The 22,500-nt window shown below is 39.9% G+C and overlaps 1 protein-coding gene across 1 annotated transcript; it reads right to left on the bottom strand.

Moving 5' to 3' along the window:
* Nucleotides 1-5,782: 5,782 nt before the first annotated feature.
* CNDP1 (carnosine dipeptidase 1) lies at nt 5,783-21,070 on the bottom strand. The gene is given in 13 exon segments (XM_050891883.1): nt 5,783-6,207; nt 7,077-7,224; nt 7,626-7,767; nt 7,963-8,127; nt 9,542-9,702; nt 10,269-10,353; nt 11,789-11,989; nt 13,953-14,041; nt 15,158-15,320; nt 16,943-17,086; nt 17,912-18,038; nt 21,019-21,043; nt 21,046-21,070. Coding segments are annotated over 13 exon segments (1,566 nt in total). The 5' UTR covers nt 21,056-21,070; the 3' UTR covers nt 5,783-6,101.
* Nucleotides 21,071-22,500: the final 1,430 nt, after the last annotated feature.

Here is a 22,500-nt window from a genome sequence, read left to right as displayed (position 1 = left end):
TGGTTTCTTTTAAGTATGGCTGTATACAAGTCTGTCTGGAGGCTGACAATGCCAAACCTCCAAGGATTTTTTTTTGTTGTACTGTGTTTTTTTAATAAAAAGGTAATTCATGGCAGTAAAATGAAAGAGATTCATTTATTACCCTATATTATCTGTTTTGTGTGAAGATGCCCAGCTTGCCAGTATTTATAGCTCTGCCACTGTATAATTAATCTTTCACAAGCCCACAAGGCAAGATTGTGAAAGACAAATATCTCAAATATAAACATCAAGTCTGGTACATTATGCATCAATACATTGACTTTAAGATTTAATGTGGTATCAGATCAGATCAGAAGAGAACTTGCAAAGAAAGTCACGCTACATGAAATACAGATTTAATCCTTATTTTTCATCTTCACTAAGTCAGCATCTTATCCATCTGGCACATGCATCCAAGTCCTGTTGGAGCTACATCCACTGAAATAAGAACGTGTGTAAACTGTCAGCTTTATGGGAAGAATTTCCTAGTTACACACTGAAGTTCTCAAATGCGCATTGGGTAAGGAACATGACCATTTTTCTTTGCTGTCAGGATGCGCCTTGTGCAGTGTGTACTTTGAAGCTTAAGCAAGGTTTTGTTGGGGTTTTTTCCTCTCCCAAGGGTAAAGTTTCTTAGCAAATAGAATCCAAATTCAATGCCTAGTTATGTTTTTGCAAGCACTTTTACACATCTATTTAAGTCCCCAAAGAAACACAGCTATCGTTCCTGCCTTGAGGAGTAAGTGAACGTGGCAAGTTTCACACAGAGAACCTGGGAGGAATTATATAACAAAATGCAAGCATGCTTTCAGATAGTATTTGCAATTTTTAAAACTCTGTGAGAGTAGATAAAGTAACTAGGAACCGCCTCCATCGTCCTCCATCTCAAACAACTCATTCTGCGTGGGTTGCAGAATTGGCTGAAAAGCTTTGCAGGAACTGCTGATCCTCAGGCAGGGCTGGAAAGCCCCGTTACAACAGTCAGTGGCTCTTTCGCTTTCCTCCTTAGAAAGTATTGGAGACATCCAAATGACTTCTAAAAGTGACTTGAGAAAGAAGATTCACGCTCAGTTCAGGCTCATACCTCAGCTGAAAAAAATCTGCAATGAGCTTGCAAAATTGTATACCACCATGCTTGCATTGTTAGCAGGTCAGTTTGAATTTCCTGGTCTATTTTTATGTAATCTAATGTAACAGTATCGCAGGAAAAGCATTTACTACGTATTTCTCAAAATGACCTGTAACGTGAAGGTGTTCTTCATACATGTTTCCAAAGAATGCAAGTGAGAAGATCACTGAAATATTTGGCAGTAGAGCTAAGTAGACAAAAATGCCCTCTGTGAACAAGGAACTGTTCATATTTTTCTATTCATATATTTCTGTTTATTTATATAATGAGTTACCTCTTAAAGGACATGATGTGTCTGCAGCTCAAAATACAGACATATATGGACATATATGGAGTTGGACTCGATGGTCCCTTCCAACTCTAGATATTCTATGATTCTATGATACAGGGTATAAATTTGAAAATCAATTAAGCTTCACCTTGGGGCAATGAGTTGGCGAAGTACCACGCTTTTTCCCTGTAAGAGAGTAACTTGCACCAAAACTATGGTAACGTCTGCAGTTCTGACCCATTCCAGAGGCAGCTTCTTTCTAGAGGAGTCGTCTTCTAAAAACAGATGTATTTGAGAAAGCAAGTGAAAAGAAGAAGGGGTGAGAAACTGCAAATGTTTTTTAAGTTCTTAGAAAATCCCGTGGTGGAAAATAGCTGGCAGTGAGCGTTTTGGTTAGCAGAGAGGACAGACTCTGGAGGCAGGTGAGAACAAGGGCGTGCAGTTACGTACACTTACCCACATGCGAGTTTTGCGCACACAGGCACCCCTCACACCCGGGTGATGAGCAGCATGGAGATGAGCCAGGGAGACTAAACAGGGTCTATGAAATGAGAAGATTGTGTTCAGGACTTTTTTCATGCATCAGTATTTTAACTTTACATGTCACCTGCAGGTGGAAGTTTCCAGCAGGAAGAAGGGGACTGTGGCTCCTCGCTGGCACTGGCCACTGTGGCACGGGCTCCTGTGTCACTGGTAAAGGCACAGTTGCACAATCTTCCTTGTCCAAACACGGACTATGGACATACTTAACTAGCAAGGCATTTTATAACATTTTGTCAAACAAGCTAAATGCCGTATTCTGAGAGGAATAACTAGCAGGAGTCAAAGTCAAGCTTCTTGGGAATAATGTTACTGAAAAGGAAAACAATAACTACATAAGTAAGCCTAATCTTCCACTTTCACAGGCTAAGCAGATGGTGACCTGATTAGTTCTTAGTCTCAGGAGGCTGCTCATCTCTCTATGCCTTCAGCTCCTATTGTCAGCATCTTACTATTTTACTCATTCTCCATGATTTTTGCTGACTGCCACGATTTTTAGTCTTCTCTTTTGAGACATTACTTAAGGATTAAAAACTGTATTTATCTAATATAAAAAAGCAACTTGCACACTTAAGCCCACTGATTTTAAACGGGAATTAAAATGTTCCTATTTCTTCTTTCACATTAATAATCAGTAGGAAAATATGATCCCACCCTTGAGCATTTGCTTCCCTACAACACAGATGTACAGTCTACAAGAGAGAAGACCTGGAATGATCTACCAGGGAGGTAGGCAGACCTTGACCCACTATGTATAGGCACCTAGTGCTATTAGAGGTGCTCTGGGGTGCTGCATTTGGCCGGCTGCCGCTCTACTGGCGGTGTTCACACAGGGCTTGAGTTGTGTCGGCCATCCTTGAGGCATATTTCTCAGGTACCGTACGACATCCCCAGTGGCATTAGGCATCCAAGTCTTGACATCTGAATCAGGCTTTCAAAGGTATAGATGCTGCTGTTGGACATCCCCACAAAGCTGTTTTCTTACTACCTGGGTAGGTTTAATCAGTAAAGCATCCTCTTATATGATTATACCGAATATGATATATGAAACAAACAGTACTTAGGTTTCACTGTGAAGAGGTACCCTGAAGTAAACGCAAATTAACAATAGACCTTTATCACAGTGTAAAAATTAGTCTAGAATGAAGTGTAACCGGTCCAATTTACACTGAAAAGTCACCTCTTTTTGATGTCCCTTTTCTGTGACTTTGTGTAAACTGTGCTAATAAACATATTGTAGCATTTGTAGTTTTGCACATGAATTGGCCAAAAACAAAAGCCATTATTCAACTCCTAATAAGAAAAATCTGAATCAGTATGAACAAGAATTTTTTTTTAATAACAATGTCAGGATTAGATCTTGTAAGTGTACGTGTATATACATATAGCTACATACATGCATATGCATATGTACACATACATAAGATTTCTGTAGTCGGTTGGGATTTGAGAATATCTAATATGCTCTGACATGGGATATGGCATATCTAGAATAAGGCTAACAAATAGAAGCAAACTTGAATCCTATTTCTAACACTATTATTTTAGAGTTATCTTTAACTTACTGTGGCAACAAATAGCTATTTAATGCAACCAAGAAGTAACATTGCTAGAAATGGTGTATAACAGTACAGACCTTAGAAAAATGCACACCATTTTTTTTTCAAAAGGCTGATGAGATGCTGCACAACATAAAAAAAGGAAAAGACAGGATGACTGGTGGATGCTTTGTCTTGATCTAAGAGGGAAAGAGTAGCTCTGGATACCCCTGTGGGCAGGAGTGGCTTCCCCAGTGCTTTCTTTCATGGCCAGGAGAATCTGAAATTGAAGTTTTCTGCTATTTCTCTCTTCTGGGACTGAAGGAGGCATGAAGATGGTCTGCAAAATTCATTGGTCCCACTGTTTCACACACATGGTTTTAACTTGACAGTAAGTGGCAGAGCAGAACCCTATTTCAGTGCACTGCTCTGATAGTGCCTGTGCTTATAAAATTATTCTGTCTTTGTTGATTGTATTTTATTTGGCATTCCAAAAAGCAACAGAAAAAACTACGTATGGGTTTTGTGATTTTCAGAGCAGTTAGATTCCTAGAAACACAGCCTCCATACCTCTTTCATGAGGAAATCTGCCACATCCACCATCTCACCAAGCTTTCTACTCTCCTGCCAAAAATGTCATATTTATGAGTAGCTGTTTCTTTCAGTGATGGTTGAAGTAACTTTGTAAAGCCACTGCAAAAGAGGAGATTGCAAATAATGCTTTATGTCAATTGTATGTCTTCAAATACTTCAGCAAAATTCAGTCATTTACATTTATGGAGCGATAGCTTTTAAGCATGGACCTGTCTGCCCTGAGTCCTGTGCAGGGACTGGATTGCTTGCCCCTGCAGCGTTCCTTACCGTGCTGGTTCCTAAATGGTTTCAATAGGTGAAAGGAGCTGAGAGACTGCAGAGGACCCATTCTGCAAGTTGATGATGTGCAAACCGGAGTCTTCTGATCTTGGAGGCTTCGTCCTTGTCTTGTCTTGGAGTCCTCTCTCTTGACATGGGCACCAAAAGTTACACTGCAGTTATGCAGTCTGCAGAGCCAACACAAGTAAGAGAGACTGAGCTGGGTCCTCCTTTTCCCCTTGAACGCCGTAAGCAGCCAGCATCCTTACTCAGCTTTTACAGCTGAACTGTGAACTAACTTACCCTCACAGCCCCAGGTAAGTCTGAAAATGGGTGTTTATTGAGAACCTGACTTGAAACCTAAGTATCCCGGATTATTACTGTTCCCAGATCTCTTAAAAGGCCAGCTACTTTTATATCCAGCTCCTAGGAATTTCAGGGGAGCTACTAAAAATCAGAAGTTTGTTTATTTATGTTTTTTAATTCAGCCAAGGCTTTTATCCTGATAACTTTCCGCATCAGCAGTTCATACAAGTTGCCTGTGGTACAATATTCCCTTCTGTAGACTCCACATCTACACTTTATGCCCTTAATCACCTTTATTCTTGCAGGTTTTTGCAGGGAGGTAGCAGGAGAGAAAGGAAAGATACCAACTACTGTCTGTAATTTAATTAATATGTAATTTGTTTTGACAGTAGGAATAACACTACTAAGTTTTTGTTTAAATCTGGTTCAGTTGTTTTGGTTGTGTGTGAATTAACTACATGTTATAGTAAAAATCACATTTTGAAATTAAAAAAATGTAGATTTGAATTGTATTATTTGTGCTAGATGTTTTGCCTTAACAGGAAACAGAGCTCTCAACTATTGTTTTCATTTCAAAATATATAATTTGCCTTTGATTTAATTATCAATGTAAACTAATGCTTTAAAAGTAATTAACAACAACCAGTTGCTAATTGGGTGGAAAAACACCCTTCTGATGGCAGACTTTGGCCAGAACAGATGTTTACAAAAACTTTTTTTCTATTGTACAAAAAGAAAGTCACATGAAGGAAACATATTATGTAGTGATTCTTAAAACTGTGCTCACAGCACAGTAAGAGGAGATTTGGATTAAATGGGGGGAAAAGGCAGAATCCAGACCTGGAAATGTTTATTTACTATTGCAGTTCTATTGACCTCAGTGATTATTCCCATAAATAGATGTTCATAGGCAAGTCTTCACATCAAACTCAGCAAGCTAATTGTATCGCATTTCCTATTTACAGCTTTCCGTGAAGGACAGGGAAGAGATTAACTCGATAATGGATCTTTCTTAAAACAATTACATAAGGAAATTTTGTATATAGTTAGGAGGAAACTACAGTGTTGTATATTGCTCATGTTCAGAAACTGGAATATGAGGAAGGCAGCATGAACATGGTGATACTACAAAACAGAAATAAAGTAATTTTAATAAAATAAATGTAAAAATTCCCTTTTGCCCTGAATTTTAAAATTAAAATGTAACATATTCTACTCAGCAAGAATGAATTATCCCTAACCCTATTTTATAGCATTAGGGATAAGATCACTTAATTGACCGGATCACAAATGCATGCCATTTAGTAGTATGCCAAGTAATAGCATGGCATTTATTTTTTCCAATTCAGACCCACTGAATATGTGATTTATATGTTTTTCCAGATCAGGAAGTTAGAAAGCTTAAGACTAAAAAAGTGCTTTGCTGATTTTCCTGTGATGGTCATCAGTTGTTAGTCTCCGCGTTGGAAGTTTCGTGTAAGTGCCGATGTAGCTTTGATATCTCCAGGAAGAAGGCTGCAAATACTTTGGTTCCTTCAATGTAGTTGTGTCTGTGAAGAAGGAAAGAAAGATAATGAAGCCCTGTCAGGCTCTTCTGCTCTTCAAATTAGCGGCATAGTCTGGTGAAGTTTTCAGAGTCTTCAGAGCAATTTGCAAGATTGGTCACCCAAAAAAAAAGACCCAGTGTACAGAAATTCTGGACATCCTTCAGTTGGCATTCCTCTGAAGGATTCACTGAGAAAACTTTTTCCAGTGTTACGTCCTCTAATTACTATTGTCTGTAGCCATAAGGGTTGAGGCTATACTGAGGGGAAACAAAAAATAATTTGAGAATTGTTGTAGGATTTTCCAGTTCCTCAAGCTCAGCATGACTTGACTCAGAAGCTGCACAAATGTTCAGGCAACACGCTGAATGGTGTCTTACCATGGCACCTCAAAGAATGAACACAAGTGGCAAGTTTAAGCTAATTTTGATATAATTACACTAGGTTTCATCCCTGTAATATAAATACACCTTTATATCTATTTATACTGAAAACCATCAAAATCCTTACTTAACCATTAGCCTGCATAAATCTGATTGGCATACTTCAAAATGGATGCTGTTGACGGAAGAGTGCCCGTCTACATCATCGTCTTTCAGACCAGAGGCAAATTTCATTGGCAGTGAAATGAAAATTGCCAATGATGTGATGTATTTAGAGACTGGATAGACACTCCATGAAAAGTGTATAGCAGTACGCGATAGATTGGGAATTTTGTTTTCTGCTTGGCACAGCAACAAGTTTGCCGGAGACAGTAGTTTGGGACTGTCCAGTGCACAGCAAAGCTTCCCGTCTGGCTGTGCTTATTTGTGGGTACCAGGGGACTTCGGTTCTCCTCCCTTCTCTTACAGCATAAATGGACAAATAAAAGAAACCTGCTTATTTTCTCATTCTGGGAGTGCTCCCCATCATCGGCTGCTCCGATCGGAAGCATTATCACACTTCTCTGCGTTATAGTCTGAAACATTCTGGCAACAGGAATTGTTGAACCGTCCCGAATAAAATCTGGATCTTCTCCAAAAACTGAAATACATGGGAAGAATGAATTCATTATTAAGTGAAATAAAGGTGCTTTCTTCTCCTACCATATATTTGAGCAGCCGATATTAAGAGCTTCTGAGTAGAAATTGTTCTGAGTGCGTAGCCGATTGTTTTCATGAATCAACTGCACTCTACAAACCTCTGGCTTCATACCAGTACACAAAGAAACTAAATGAGGTCTTTTGGCTACTCCTGTTAAATATACCCCAATTCAGCAAGGGATGGAAGAAGATGTGGCTGAGTTGTTCTATCAAAATCAATGAGATTCATAGGGGTAAGTGACTGTAGCACTGAATTGGGAAATCCCTTTTGCTCTATGGATGAGCACAATTCCCCTGCACACTTGCAGACACATTAAGAACTGAAAAAAAGAGGGAACGTACCTGTTTTTATTGCCCTTCTTGCTGCTTTATATAGTGGATCATTAACATCAGCGAGCCAGGGCTTCGCACCCAAAGGCATAGACACTTTCAGTTTGTTTGGACTGTTCCTCTTGGAAAAGACACCCTCCAAGTGCTCCACCACCTGCAGGGAAACCACGTTGCAGTCAGAAGCATTCCTCTTCTTGCAACTCAAGATTGCACCCACATTCCCACTTCTGCTCTCAGAAACAAATAAATGCTTGAAACATTCAGTTTACTACTTCGGGTGTAAATTTGTGAGGTAGTAAGAGGGACTTAGTTTACACAGTAGAGGCCAAAGAAGAGGTTTGCCTCTTACCTGTTGTTTCACAACCGAAAGGTCCATGTGGGGGACCTGACGGATTGAGAATTTGCCAATGACTTTGGACGGAATGACTGTTTTAATTCCTGGTTCATGAAAAGCTCCTTCAATCCCATGAATAGAGAGAGAAGGGTAACGCCACAGGTGTAGAAGTATTTCTTCCTTAAAAAAAAAAAAAAATTGAAAATATAAGGGATGACACCGGAGCCATTCACAATTGATATAATTGATGTGAAGAAACAAGCTTTTTCCATCCTAAAATTTGTATTTTAAAGATGTTTGGTTTGTAATTTAAACCCATGTGCATATCTTTTCATTTTAAAACATACTACTTATTTCAGTCAACATTTGTTTACCTTTAGAAATATTTGGATGAGAACAGCTTTTCATGCACAACAAGAAAAGTGGAGCATTGTTTTAAAATGTCTTGGAAGTAAATTTTTCTAGTACAAAGAAAAATCAGAACAACTTCTGATCTGACCATCTGTTGATCTTGGAACTTCTTGCGGGAGAAACCTGTGACCACTTTAGCCAGACCCCTCCTAGATGCTACCAGTGAAGAAATTCTACTAATGGGCATTAAATAATACAATAGGTAAGATGATAATGTTCAGTGACCAAGTTGATCTGTTTTTCTGGAGAAGATTAGACAGGTTAAAAAAAAAAAGAAAAAAAGAAGAAAATGTATATTCTAAGGAAGAAAGGAGAAATATATAAATTATAAATTGGTCTTCATGCAGAACCCCAGGGCACTGCTCCTTTCCTTCTACTCCAGTTTTATGAGACTAGAGCTTTATGTACGCATAAAATCTGCACCACTTCATCCTCATGTAGGTAAAGGATCAAAACTTATATAGTGTAGTTACATTATACTTCTGTGTTACTGATTATTACAGTCTAGCTTAGCCTAATTTGGAAGCTTTTTCATGGGAATAAAAGCATCCATGTTAGAGCTTATACCGGTATAATTACGTTAGTGATAAAAAACCAAATCACTCCTCTCCTTTCTCCCAGCTGCCACTCTTGTGCAGAGAGATCTTTCTGAGCCAGCCCTTACCTGCTGTTTTTTATTTAGTATATAATTTTTAAATGCTGGCAAAGAGAGGCTTATAGCTTTGGGTGCTTTTTTGGCATGCTCGGCAGACATCAAAAGCTGAATTAAGCAAATAAAAACCACCCGAAACACATCTGCCTAAAGCTGCTTCGCATTTTTCAGAGCTGAATACAACTTCTTTCCTACCATGTAACCTGTATGCAGGGGTTTTAATGCTTATTTTGTTTGGCTGGTTAGGCATGGGGGGAGAGAAGGGGTAGTGCAAGGAAGGGGGAGCAATACTGTTAGTTTTGCATTATTCCTTTTCATTGATTATTCATATTTTGGATCACTTTCCCCAGATGCGGTAGCTTACATTTTCAGCAGATTAATTTTACTTACCTTTGAATGCTCTGTGCTCCTTTATTTTATTTTGAGTTTGCCATTGACTGAAAATATCTTTCAGTTTGGCTTTATACATAAATGCTACAAATGGGTGATTTAAATTCTTTCTGCTGACCATTTATATAGATTTTATGTTACCTTGGTGCCATAGAGGAATTTTTCCACGCCACTATTATTTTTGTGTTCCTCTAGATCAAACTCAATCGATTCATATAATTTCCTCTCCTCTTCCGTCAGGGCAGCAACGCTGTCGTAGATTCCAGGGATCTGAATACGACCTGTGGGATCCACAAGGCTGTCTACAAAATAAGATAGAGAGATCAGTACAAGTGGGACCTATTTCTTCCACTTGGCAATCACATCTTTTCCCTTCTACCTAACTCTTTACCAAATGAGTAAGCCTAACAACTAACAACTGTTTGCATCCGCCAAATTGTGGCACCTAACTTGATGTACTTTCATATTTATTAAGAAAACCATTGAGCTGCTGTTTGTGTGTAGTGTGTGGTGTGTCAGCCCAGCTGCTGACATGAAAACATCATCCTACTGAGATACAGATCAGCATTAAAAAGTCAGGTTTTGCTACGTGTGTATGTATTCAAGTTGCCAGCGATCCTTGAATGTTCTTGATTGACACATGACTGACATCAGCTTAACGGGCACATGTCTGAGGTCCTGGCCTTACTGGGGACATTCCCTTCCTCAGCTGCTGCCACCATAGCTACGCTGTGATTTGGAAACCTGGGAATCTTGCTTCAATTAGACTTGCCTTACTCAGGTCAATTAAACATGGCACTGATCTTCGTTAGGCTGATTGCTAGCCGTTGCTTCCCAGTTACTCCTGAGCAATGATGCGTGTTATTACCCAGCAGAGCTATCAGGTCCGTCAGCGGCTCATGAATGATGCCTCCAAAAGTTCCAGAGTGAAGGTCCTTGCCGCCACATTCAACCTGTACCAAAACCACTGGTTACATATAAACACTCCCTACCTTATTCTTCTGCGAGTGTTTGTTTTCCACAGCGACTGGTGGCTTCAGTTTTTTAAACGAGGCCACAAATGAATAGAAAACGATTATGTGTTTCTGTTTATAAAATGGAAAACATCATGTCATAAACAATATCTGCTTTGGTAAAGAGAAGATAGGGCTCTGCCGTTAACCACTAGAGAGAGAAATTCAGCTGTCTATAGCACTTACAGGCATTTGAGAGCAAGAGTCCCTCTCCCTTCTCACTTTTGCTTCAGCAAGATTAAATACATTGTAAGAAGTGAAACACTCGCATATTACTGTTTCTAACATTGCAGAATAAATTCTTCAAGTTCTCTATCCTTTTTATTTAGTGCAAAATCTTCATAACAAAGGCAAGAAAGAACCTTACTTGTTTTGCATTAAGAAAATATATGTCCAACCTTAATTCCAGATTGCAACAAATACAAATTTAGAGGTCTCTTGAATCATATGACTTTAGAATAGAGAGAGGCATTTGGTTTATTAAATGGGTTCTTTTTCCAGACATATTTTCATACTCAGGTTTATCATAAACTATTTTCCTGCAACAAACTTGTTTATTCTTCTCAAAACCTCATTACAGCCAACTGTCTGGTAGCAGCCAGAGATCATTTTTGATGTTTTAATAGCATAATTTTTCTTAACCGAGACTTAGAAGAATTGAATCAAGGCTGCCGAGGCTCTTTTGCTTAAAAACAAATTTCATTCTTTTTCAGACATAAAGGTTAATGCAGATTTTTCTTTAGTTCTCGAGTTCTTTAATCTTCTCTCTGAATTCCTTTTATGCTTCATCAGGAAGTTTCCAGATGAGAAATTTCTGCTTTTCATTTCACAGTAGCTCATGTTGGCTGCTAAATATACTACAGTGCACTGTTATTTGCTTCTGCCAATGGTTACAAAAATTTTATGTGGCTTTTACACCCAGGGATCCAACTAAATTGAGTCCCTTTAGGCAGATACATTGCACTAAGAAGTATCTGCTGCGAAAGGGCAGAGCAGCAGAAGAAATAGTTTTGCAGTGAGAGTGTCAGGGGGTGTAGGGACGATGCTGCAAGACAACGGAGTTGATGTGTGGAGGGAGTGATGAGAAAAGACTGGGAGAGTGGCAGGAGAGTAATGGGATAGGAAAGGGATCAAGGGGAGAGAGGTAAGTGGAGAAATGGTGATTGAAGAGAAGTTAATGAAAGTAAATAAGGCTAATTGAACTGAAATGAAGAGGGAAATCTGTACAAGCCAAAAAGGATATGGAAGAAAGCTCTGTATTTGTAAATATTAAGCTTGCTCTCAGTCTTTTTCTGCCTGCAGATGTAGATGTGATTACAGATACATCACTGCTCTCGGGTCAGGGGCCCAGTTCAAATGAACCTGTGTCCTTTACCTCCACAAAGAAGCAGGCATTTCCCCGACTCCCATATGTAAGGGCAGGCTTCTTGTTGCTGAGCCAGAGATTGTCCGAAATCACAATATAATCAACATCAGAGAAAAAGGACTGTTTTTCTTCTTCAAGTAACTTTTCTAGCCCCAAGGACCCTGCTTCTTCCATGCCTTCAATTACAAACTTGAAGTTCACTGGCATAGCCTAAATGAACATTAGAGAAGTCTGGGTAAGGAACAAGCATTTTCAAAAATAAAAAAATCTTTAAAATCAGAAGCAGACTGGCTTGCAGTATATGTTGTGTTAGCAAAAGAAGGACGTAGGATATATAGCTTGCTTCAGTAGAAAGGGCCGTGATAAATAGACACTCATATTTTCCCAGAAAAACTTGTTTTTCCTCATGTTTTTATCTACTTTTCCTTTTTGAAGGAGAATAAGTGATATCTTTTTTCCTTCTTTGTGGTTTTAGAAAACTTGCTGGACTGTCTCATCAAATGGGCTTTCTCTCAGTGCTATTAAATATTCTAATTGCTTTGGAAATTCTAACTGTGTAATAACAGTTGCATTTTCACAGAAAATTTCCTGCCTCTTGTTTTTCCACTGCTAGTGCCCACGCAGGAACCACTGGCAGAGGTCCACTGCTGTGGTTCTCCCAACATGTTATCTATCACCAGAGTTACTCACATGGTGGTAAAAATGCTGCTGGTGATTCTCCTGTAATTGTCCTTTTAGCACTCATGAATTCGTTTGCCTGCTAGTTTGTAAGGATGCATTTCCAAGGGTAATTAAGAGAACTTTTATTATGGAATAGCACGAGTTAGAAATGCTGACACATCCCATAGGAGAAATAAATTTCAGCTTAGTTTCCCATTCCAATTCATTTTCTCATTACAGGTTTTAAGATGTTTTCTCTTTTGATTCAAGGCTCAGATTAAACGCAGGAACAAATGTGTAGAATTAAATGAACTTGTGTTATGGATGGGTTCACCAATGGTTCATCGAACGACCACAAACTGTTCATGAATATTGTTTGATGGTCTGTGCTGTTTTCTAGGGAAAGGCTTCAAATGACAAAGATTTCTTTTTGTTTGCTTGTTAAAATGCCAAAATAGCTATTAGTGATTTGAAAAACTGGAAAGATACAGAAAGACAGCCCCATAACCATATCCACTTACAACAGCTAATCTGTAGGCGAATAACGTGTATGTTTGCTAGCACTTAAGAGATACTGAGGTCAATTCAGTACTAGTAATGCAAGAAAAACATCAGTTTTCCAGAAGGTTGCAAAAGGACTTTGAAAGTCAAGACTTAACACTCAATTTGTGCCATAATGTCATAAAAAAGGCACAAAACTGTTTCTCAGCAATCTAACAAAATGTGTCGTACAAATTCACCGTAAAGGATGCTTGCTAACCAAGTTATAAGCTTAGACTATATGTTGGTTTAGCTTTGCATTGGGGATACAACTAGCCCAAAATTATTAAATATGCAGACTGATTTGAAGTTAACTATGTTGGTCATTGTAATAATTTAAGCAAAAGTTTGACTCTTAGAGATATGTCAGTCTCTAAGCAAGTATATTTGTACTTGGTTAATGCATCCATTCAAAGCATTTGCTTTGATAAATCTAATACATTGTTGAAAGAACAGCCCATTACGTACGAGCATTTTTAGACACTTATTCTCTTCATACACACACATAAATCGAAGGTAACTTGCAGGTAGACAAAACCAAAGATCAGCAGAATGTAACAGCAGAGATGAGTCTTCATGACCAATCGGTGATGTATGTTACTTTACCATTTTAAAAGCTTTCAAGAGAATAGGGTATCAAAGCTGTTTAATGTATGTAATATATATTGAATGCTTCCCCCAGTGTGTTTTCCTTTGCAGGGCAATGACAGCAATACCATATTTACATTGCATACAGACTGTTCAAAATAGAAATGCTCAAGGACAGATTCTTACTGGAGTGGGACCAGTGCCCGGGATATAGCATTAGAAATAAGCTAATATTTCAAAATGTATGTAGTCTGTTGGGACAGAGACGTATCATCTAACTCACAGGAATGTAAATCCATCCCTCCAGAGATATAATAACAATAATAACTATAACAAAAATAACAACAACAATAATAATAATAATAAAGTCCTTATTGATACCTACCAATTTCAAGGCTCTAAATGTTTCCACTGCATTTATCCAAGCTAGGACAGGTCCTTTATTATCTGTTGCTCCACGCCCATAGAGATTTCCTTAAAAAGAAAAGAGGAAAGTTTTTAAGAAATCTTTGAAACTTCTCTCATCACTTCAATGTAATCAGCAAATTTCTGTTGCCACAGAAGCTGTAGTGGTGTGTCAAGTGAAGTGTCAAAAGAGTCAGGATTTCATTGATTTCTTTTAAATAAGGTGATGGGTGTTTCCCAATGGACTGATACACTTCTTTTTTTCTTTCCTTTTTATATACATCATATTGTGGTTTCTGCTACATGCCAATTTCTGAGCTTCACTTTTGTTCTTAGGAGCTGTTTGTTCACACCAGACATGCCTGAAGAGTTTGCACAATATGCAGCTTCTGTACGCATCAGCCAGCTCAGGTAACAAGCAGCAAAAACCCCACAGATAAATACCACAGTAGAAGTATGAAGCTACAAGTCTAGGTACATAACTTCTTTTTTTTAAGTGTTCAACTGTACAGTTATATACAGGGACAGATTTCAGTTTCATGCATAGTGATAAATTTCTGTGGCAGTCCCCACTGGCGGCAGAAGAGTTATCCCAGTAAGGCTGTTTGGAACTGGTCGCAACTGATGGGAAAGGGCAACTTAATGGTTATAGCACAGGCCTGGGAATCAGGATTTCGGGTTCTTGGGGTCTTATTCATCTGCTGACCCTCTACCCATCATTTTTGTTCCTTCAGTGAATGGAGCTTTTCATACCTAGCTGGCTGTAGTGGAAGGATGATTATATTAAGGGAGGCCTCACATTCTTCCACCGTGAATGCTCCTTAGCTCCAGCGTGGCAGGTGGAAGTACTAAAGGATCATGAAGCAAGAACGGGAAGTGCGAGGGAGGATAGTGGTTGATGCAACAACCCAACAAGAATTTTAAAGCAGAAATGGATTCTCTATTGAATACGCTATAAAGCGGCATTAACCTCATGTAGCTCTTCCACACCAAATATTAGGCAATCACTGATGGGTCTCACTAGTCACAGCACGGTCATCAAGACTCAAAGCTGCTGGATTTGTCCCAAAGATTTCCATGGGAGAAGTCCTCATGCTTTGGTTAAATATACAGGGAGCCTCCTTCCGCTCAGAATCTCAGTCGTGTATTCAAATAAAGATACAAAACTTATCACCAGGTACATACCATCGATTTCAGTCAGTGTGTAAGGGTCAGTTTTCCAGCCATCTTCCTTTTTGGCAGGCTGCACATCCACGTGACCATAGAAACATACAGTGGGGTTTTGTGGATCCTTCTCCAGTTCCCCAAGAATCACAGGAGGCAGTGGGAGGTCCTGGCCATCAGGCAACTGTGGAGAAATGTTATAAAAAGCAACTAAGGAAAAACAAACCTTTGAAAACTTACAAATGTTATAAAAAACCCTGGAATTCTCAGTATTGAAAATACTGCTACATACTCAATTGGCTCTGATTTGATCAGGTGCACAAATCTGACTTTGAATCCAGCTCTAACCTACCCAGAGAAATTTTTTCTCCCCACCTGTTTAGGTTCTGCAGGGACTTTATGGAGCTCTTCTAACATTTTACTGTCATAAATGCCCTTGTTACTAAACTTTTACTTCCCAGCACTGGAGAAGACAGAGCTGACTGTGTGCTGTAGTGACAAAAGCATATGTTGTGACACTGAAATAGTCCAAAGCCACACAAACTAATTTGGGGTTTGATTTCGCCACAGACAGAGGGCAGGAGGCCTGTAACCTCAAATACAGAAACAAAGGTTTGGTGGCAGGAGGCAGCAGCAGCTCTTTCGGACTGTTTTGAAAACAGGTTAAGGCTCTAAACTAATCCTGTAATGTACCGCTGTGTGGAACAGATCTCCACATGGGCCAAGAGAGGCTGGGTGTCTCACAGGAGAGAGAAATAAGAAGCGAAGGAATGTGTGTACTCCCTTGTATTCACCAGTAATATCAGTCTGCATTGGCCTGTTGCAACCCAAAAGCGTAGCTGCTTCTTGCCAAGCAATCAAAGGAAAAACCCATTTTGTGAAACCATGTTTTGGCCCTAGGGAGAAAAAAGTATCTCTGGTCTCTGCTCCAACAACAGCTAATGCATTCCCCGCTGTTATTGACACAGACTGTTGCTATGTATTTTGGCAATCATAACTGCATGCCAAGTGCATGCTAAGGTTTTAATTTTAAATGCATTCATTACAACTATTAAATGACATAACCTGAAATATTAAAGTATTGCTGTGCTGCAAGGTCCTTGTGCTAAGACTCTCACAGTCCTCCCCAGAAGCCTCAGAAGAAGGAAGAGGGAATCACTAGTAGTGAACTTTTGAATTCCTGTTAGAATAGAAATCTAACAGTCCAGAGCAGGAAAGAGTCCCCAGCTACAGTAAGGTAAGCAAATTAGAGACAAAGATTTCTCAGAGATTAACTCTTGCCTGTTGCTTTCCAACAATCATTAAGAAAATGGCTTGGAACATTTGTCAGAAGCTCCCAAAACCAAAGATGATGCTCAAGATAGCTAGCCCTTTCTGTCTGGCAACATTTTCCTTGTAAAAGCTGCCTCCCTTATATAGAGACTTTGGTGATGAATGATACATTAACTATCATGCTTCATTACTCAGAAGAATGTAAAAACGAGCCCTGGTAAAAAACAACTCAAGCCTTTTATTTTTGCAAACTGCTTCCCTCCAGTTAAAAGCATCAAACTGTTCCTCCTATGCAGAGAACATCTATTTGCATTTGGATTGTCTGTGTGGTCTCCCAAGTCTGTTCTCAGACAGTCTGAGGAGGGACGGATTTCAGCAGGTATCATGTAGCTACAAGACTATTGATAAATTGTCATCTAGGTACCAAAAATATCAGTATGTCATAACATACATATGATTATACATAGGACTGAATGTAATAGGTAGACTACATGTGCAAATATGATGTTTTAAATACAAGAATCAGACAAGCACCTGATGTGACCCCAGGTTTACTAAATTAACAGTGGCTCCCAGCGCTGCAAGTCTGTCTGCTGCCAACGCCATCATTCGTATTACTTCTTCCCTCAGATTTGGTTGAACAGAATCGCTTTCCACAGCCACCCATTCCTTAAGATCCTGAGCAGGAAGGAAAGAAGTGCAGTTAAATCACCCAGGATGCTGTAGTGTTTGGCCCTTGAACATGAGAAGTGTCACATTGGAAGATGGTTTCATTTCTGTCCTGTCACAGCAATGTCATGGATGCTATAAGGCTTCAGAATTGAGAGGAGTTGCTTAGATGGGTCCCCAGGGTTGAGAGTCCTGATTTTCCAAACAGGGAGGGTGCCCACGCTTAGGCATTTGCACTGTCAACCATGGATCTAAAACACAGTGGAAGAGGAGGTAGACTAGATGCTGACCAGTTTGCGTTGCAGAAATTGTATTATGTACAAATTACCTCGGTGATCCTCGTGAGGATTCAGAAGTGCTCATAGCTTTAAAGCCTAACTGGTACTGACTGGACTAATTATGTTTCTGCCTCTTCACAGGGAACTGACAGAAATGAAAGCACAAACCAGCATGAGACCAAGACTCCTCTCCTTGTCAAGAGCAAACCTACAAAAATCAGTTCTGATGTAAAGCAAATGAGAGAGCATCCTATCTGGCTTGCTTCTCCCATGCGGGTGCATTTTGGCTCAGTGGAGCCTCTCTCTGCACACACTCAAAGGATGCCCACAACCATCTGGTTTCTGGAAGTCCATGCAAATCCCTCTTCCACCTGAAGGGTCCCCAGCACAGGCTGTCCCCTTGCAGCCTTGCTTTGTGAAGCACATGTGGCACACCTGATGCCAGACCTGGAACCCTGCTCGTTACCTCAGTGGCAAACACTCATCTGGCACGTAGAGCGCAGGCCTCTGTGGCATCAGTTCTGCACTCATAATTTCACTGCAATATAGTTCCTACCTTGATGAAATCACTTTGATGTACATCAATGTACTGGAAGATCTCCATCTCCAACGCTGAAGAGGATGTTGAGGACATTACTGCCTTAGAGAGTAGCACGGGGCTGAGATGGACGCTATCTGAAAGTTAAGGATAAAATTCAACATGTTAGAGGCATCCTGCAATATGCGCTTCTTTTCAGTGCTAGAAAGCATAGACAATTGCAAAGTGCTGAGCCTATTTAAGTCTCATTTTTCAAGCCAGGAGAAAGTATACCTGAATTATTTTATCACATAAAACCTTCAATCAACTCATAGTCAAGTTTCTGAAAGAAAAGAAGTGAAAAAATTACCAAAGAGTGAGCAGCTTTGCAATTTCTGCTTTATAAGTAAATTAGGGGAAGCATTTTCTAAAGAAACATTCGTTGCATCAATTTTCAATGCACAAACCTCAAATTGTATGTTCTGGGAAGACAACCCCAGGGGAAGGCTTGCAAACGCCAACACACACCAATGGCCCAGGAGACTTATCTTTCTTTTTCTTCATTTCCAGAAGGAGGGAGAAAAATGGATTCACTGACACACGTTGCGTATTTTATATGCATAAAGGAGAACAATCCTGACACCAGAGAATATTATACAACAAATAGCTTTTGTGGTTGAATAAGAACAGTGTCAATACTGAAACACTTGATAAGTGCAGAAGTCATTTAGTACTTGCAAACCTCTCTGCCATCTTGTTTTTGACAAGATAAGTGAAGATTTAAAAACCGTAAGATTTTAAAAAGTGTTTTTCTTTCTTCCTATAGTTTTCCCTTCCTGTTTCCTTGAAATTATTGCTGTAGTTTCTTGAATCGGTGTTAGCAGAGTAATACTTGGCTGGCTAAATACTTGGCTGGGCTAAATTCAGAATAGCTGCTGTATCAGGCTGTGCGACAGGATGAACTCCAAGGTCAAAACCCAACACTTTGATTCTAAAAATATTCTATACTGGTAACAAAATGTGCAGTTGCAGGTCCATCCATAATTCCTTAACTTTGATGCATTGCTAAGGTGATAGGCTATGGTAATATTAATAATTTCAATTATGTTTCTCTGACAGAGAAGAAAGATTGAAAACCCAAGCATGATGAACAAGAGGAGGGAAACATTTTTCATTTTGGCTGGAGATCCTGGCTGTATGAAGGATGAGCCCCATTTTCCAACCTTTCCTTAGAAGCAAGATTGCATCCACATTGCCTGTGACACAGGTCACTTTCTGAAGTAAAGCTTTGAGGAGGCCTGTGACACTAGATGTAATGCCCAGTGTCCAGTTCCTGACATCTGTTGACACTGGAAACACTGGTATTGGAAGAGAACAAATGCCAATTTTGCAGGACAGTGAAGCTGCAAAGCACTGCTATGGAGATGACTTGTTAACTGAGACAAGAAAATCCAAATTTGGGTGGGATTTTTAGGATAGAGAGATTAAATGTAGGCATATTATTTAAATGTAGGAATATTATTTAAATGCTAATACTTGCTGGGAAAAAAAACCCTAAGCGATGATCCAAGCACCATTTTCTTCTCACATTGTTTTCTCCATAAAAAGGTCAATCTTACCTCCAAGAGGTGGATCTAGTCAACCATCCCCTTCAAATATTCACATGACCAGTTACAGCAGCAGCAATTTGGCCTAAACCAAAAGGGATTATTACAGGAGTTTTTGAAGCAAGCATGGAAAAAAATTCAGGACATTTCAGAAGAGACAAAGCAGCTTCTAGGATTTAGCAACAAAGATGTGGTGGAGAACGAGGTTTTGGGGTTTGGTAGCTGAGGATATAGTCCGCTGTGGATAGAGCTTCAGCAGGTAAGGCTTAACAACAGGAGTTTTGCAACAAGCACCCCAAACTTAAAATCCCCAGTCTGGCTATTTCTTCCAGCCTTGGACTGTGCAAGTGGCTGCAAATATTTGGCAGCTGAAGTCCATTTTACAGAGGGCAACAGCACGTAGGAGTGCAATCACAGACATGGTCAGGAGGACTTCCTGGGCTGCACAGGGCAGACAAGACGAGGAGTCCCAGGCTGGGGTGGTGGTAACTGTTCCCCCATGAAAAGAGTTTCCTGACAAAGACGAGACGCTGGCGCCTGCTGGGGCGGTGCCCGGGTAGATACAGGAGGGCATTTGAGCTGAGACACTGCAGGTCATGTCCGAAAGGGGCCCAGGGTACAGGGAGATGATCAGTATTAGGTAAAAGCCGAGCACGGAGGCCATTTATGTTGTCTGCTTCTCTTCTTGTTGCTGTGTGCTTTTGGGGGACCAGGCAATGGCTCTGCTTGTGTGATGTTGCTCGGTCTCGCTTTAGCCAGCAGTGGGTCCCAGGAGAGCAAAGTTTACCTTCACGCTCTGGTCTTTATTACAGACATAGTGTCTTCCACCTCCGAGCTGGGTCTTGCAGAGGGGAGCTGGTTCCTGCACGGGCTGAGGAGAGGATGGGACCCCCGACGGGTACATTTGTGAGGGGCTCCAAAAAAGTGCAAGGCACTGCACCTCCAGAAAAAAAGTGATAGGAACAGTGTGATCATTCATCCGAAAGTGGGATAAATCCGAGTCTTGCCATGGGCATTGCCAACAGACAGGTCGAGAGATCCCAGCATGTGAGGATTTTAATCAGACGTTCATCTAGAGAGACTTTAGGGCTGTTACCTTCATTTACCACAAAACCTGCTGGATGCCTCGATTTCACATGTATTTCACTTGTTCTTTCTACCTTGCCATTTCCAAACCTCGATTTGGAAAATATTTGCGACAGAGGCCACTGAATGCACCCTCATTTAACCTTACCATAGAAAACCAGACAGGCTTCTCTGGTTACTTACAAAAGTTACTTACAAAAAATACCTTTTGGGTATGCCACACTTGAATAAGGAAGATCATAACACAGGTCAGAACATGGCTGCTAAAGTAACCAAGCTCATGCAATGGATAAGTATCAGTGTCTCCATCATACATGATTTTCCCTCTTTCTGTTAAAAAATTAAATTTTGCTGAATTCTATGCATTTTCACTCTAAAAAGAGTGAGTGTATATATATAGTCGGCATCTTATGGTGACTTGAAGAAACACATATCTTTTAATATTACGTGAAGGTCAGAATCACAAAAGGGCTGCTTATACAGGGGACATATGCTGTGGTGATGGTATCTTCCTCTTTCTATCTGCGTGACATGCAAATGACCTGGAAAGATGCAGACAAGAGACGTATGTCTTCAGGTCATGTTTCATTAGCTTTTAACTGTTTAAGAAAATGAAACGAGGAAACTAAAATGCTGTGAAGGAAAAAAAAACGTTCAAACAAGCAAAACATCCTAGGAATATTTGAAATAATTCTGTGATATTTTCAAAACAGAGACAGGCTTCAAGAAAAGCTTATAGAATATCACAAAAATAGTTGCTTTCATAAACAAAAATGAGCATGAACAGTGGCAAAGTTGGGAAAATGAATGTGAGGAGATACTTAGGCAGTCCTGCAGATTAGCAGAGTGCACCAAATACTAATAATTCAAACAAGAAATTAGGTAGCAGCTATGTTGTGCTGTACTTGAGGGAGAGAGGGGAGTAGCAGATGGAACTTCATGTTAATACACTACTAATACACAGACAATGCTGCTCGAAAGCATTTGGATCGCACCTGGGAAAGCTTGTGTAGAAAAGGGAGTCGGTTTAATAAAGCAGTAGAGAGATTTCAGGCAAGGCTAAAATAGCTCAGTGTTATGAGGAGGGGAAAAATTATTTGAAAGGATGATAAAGCCTGGGGGGGGGAAATATCAAACAAAGACTTCAGTGTTCAATTTCAAGTGTATTTTATTTGATCTCATTTTAAAGAGCAGTTGCTGCTTTATAGAAAAATGTAGTATGGCTATTTTTAGAAATAATGCATGACAGTCATGCAGTTTCTCTTCCTTCGTTCCTTAGCAGTAAGAACATTTTGTGTCTCACTTCCTCCCATCTCGTTAAGTACTGTTAAAAGAAAACTTAGCATTCTTAGGCGGTGATTTAACAAGAAATCCAAGTTGATTCTTTAACTAGGATGACTCTGATAAAATATCAACTAAACTTACAAACATTTGAGAAACAGCTCCTGAACGTGCTTTGCTGCCCTCCTCGCCGTTCCTGAAGTGCATGCCTCACGTGCTTTCCTCCCTGCAATGCAGCATTTGAGGTGTGTGCGCGTGGGCGGGCATGCCAATGAACATTGAGCATTTTGCAACCAACCCAGAGAAAAACAAAGTCAGAAGTTGCCTAGTTTGCAAATAATATAAAGAACGTTTGACATGAAAGGAGATAAAGATGTGTATGGCAGTGGGAGTTAATTTACTAAACCAATGGTGGGCTCCATTGAAAGGAACGTTCCCTCTAAGCAATCACCATCAAGGAAGGTAGTAGAGATAACTGGGTTATTATTTAACCTTCTTTAACAACATTCACTGATAAGTGGCCTACCTTTGGTGGAAGCAGGCAATCAAGCCTCAGTCACCTCTCCAGCTGATTAGGTGAGACCCTTGGAGGAGGATGATGATGACTCTTCCCGTGGCAGTTCTCCAGCAAAGCCCTGACCACGTGCAGCCACT

This window comes from Gymnogyps californianus, chromosome 2, assembly GCF_018139145.2.
Source record: "Gymnogyps californianus isolate 813 chromosome 2, ASM1813914v2, whole genome shotgun sequence".
Taxonomy (NCBI): Eukaryota; Metazoa; Chordata; class Aves; order Accipitriformes; family Cathartidae; genus Gymnogyps; species Gymnogyps californianus.
The sequence above is the reverse complement of the archived record's forward strand: the minus strand, read 5'-3'. Positions and strand labels throughout refer to the sequence as shown.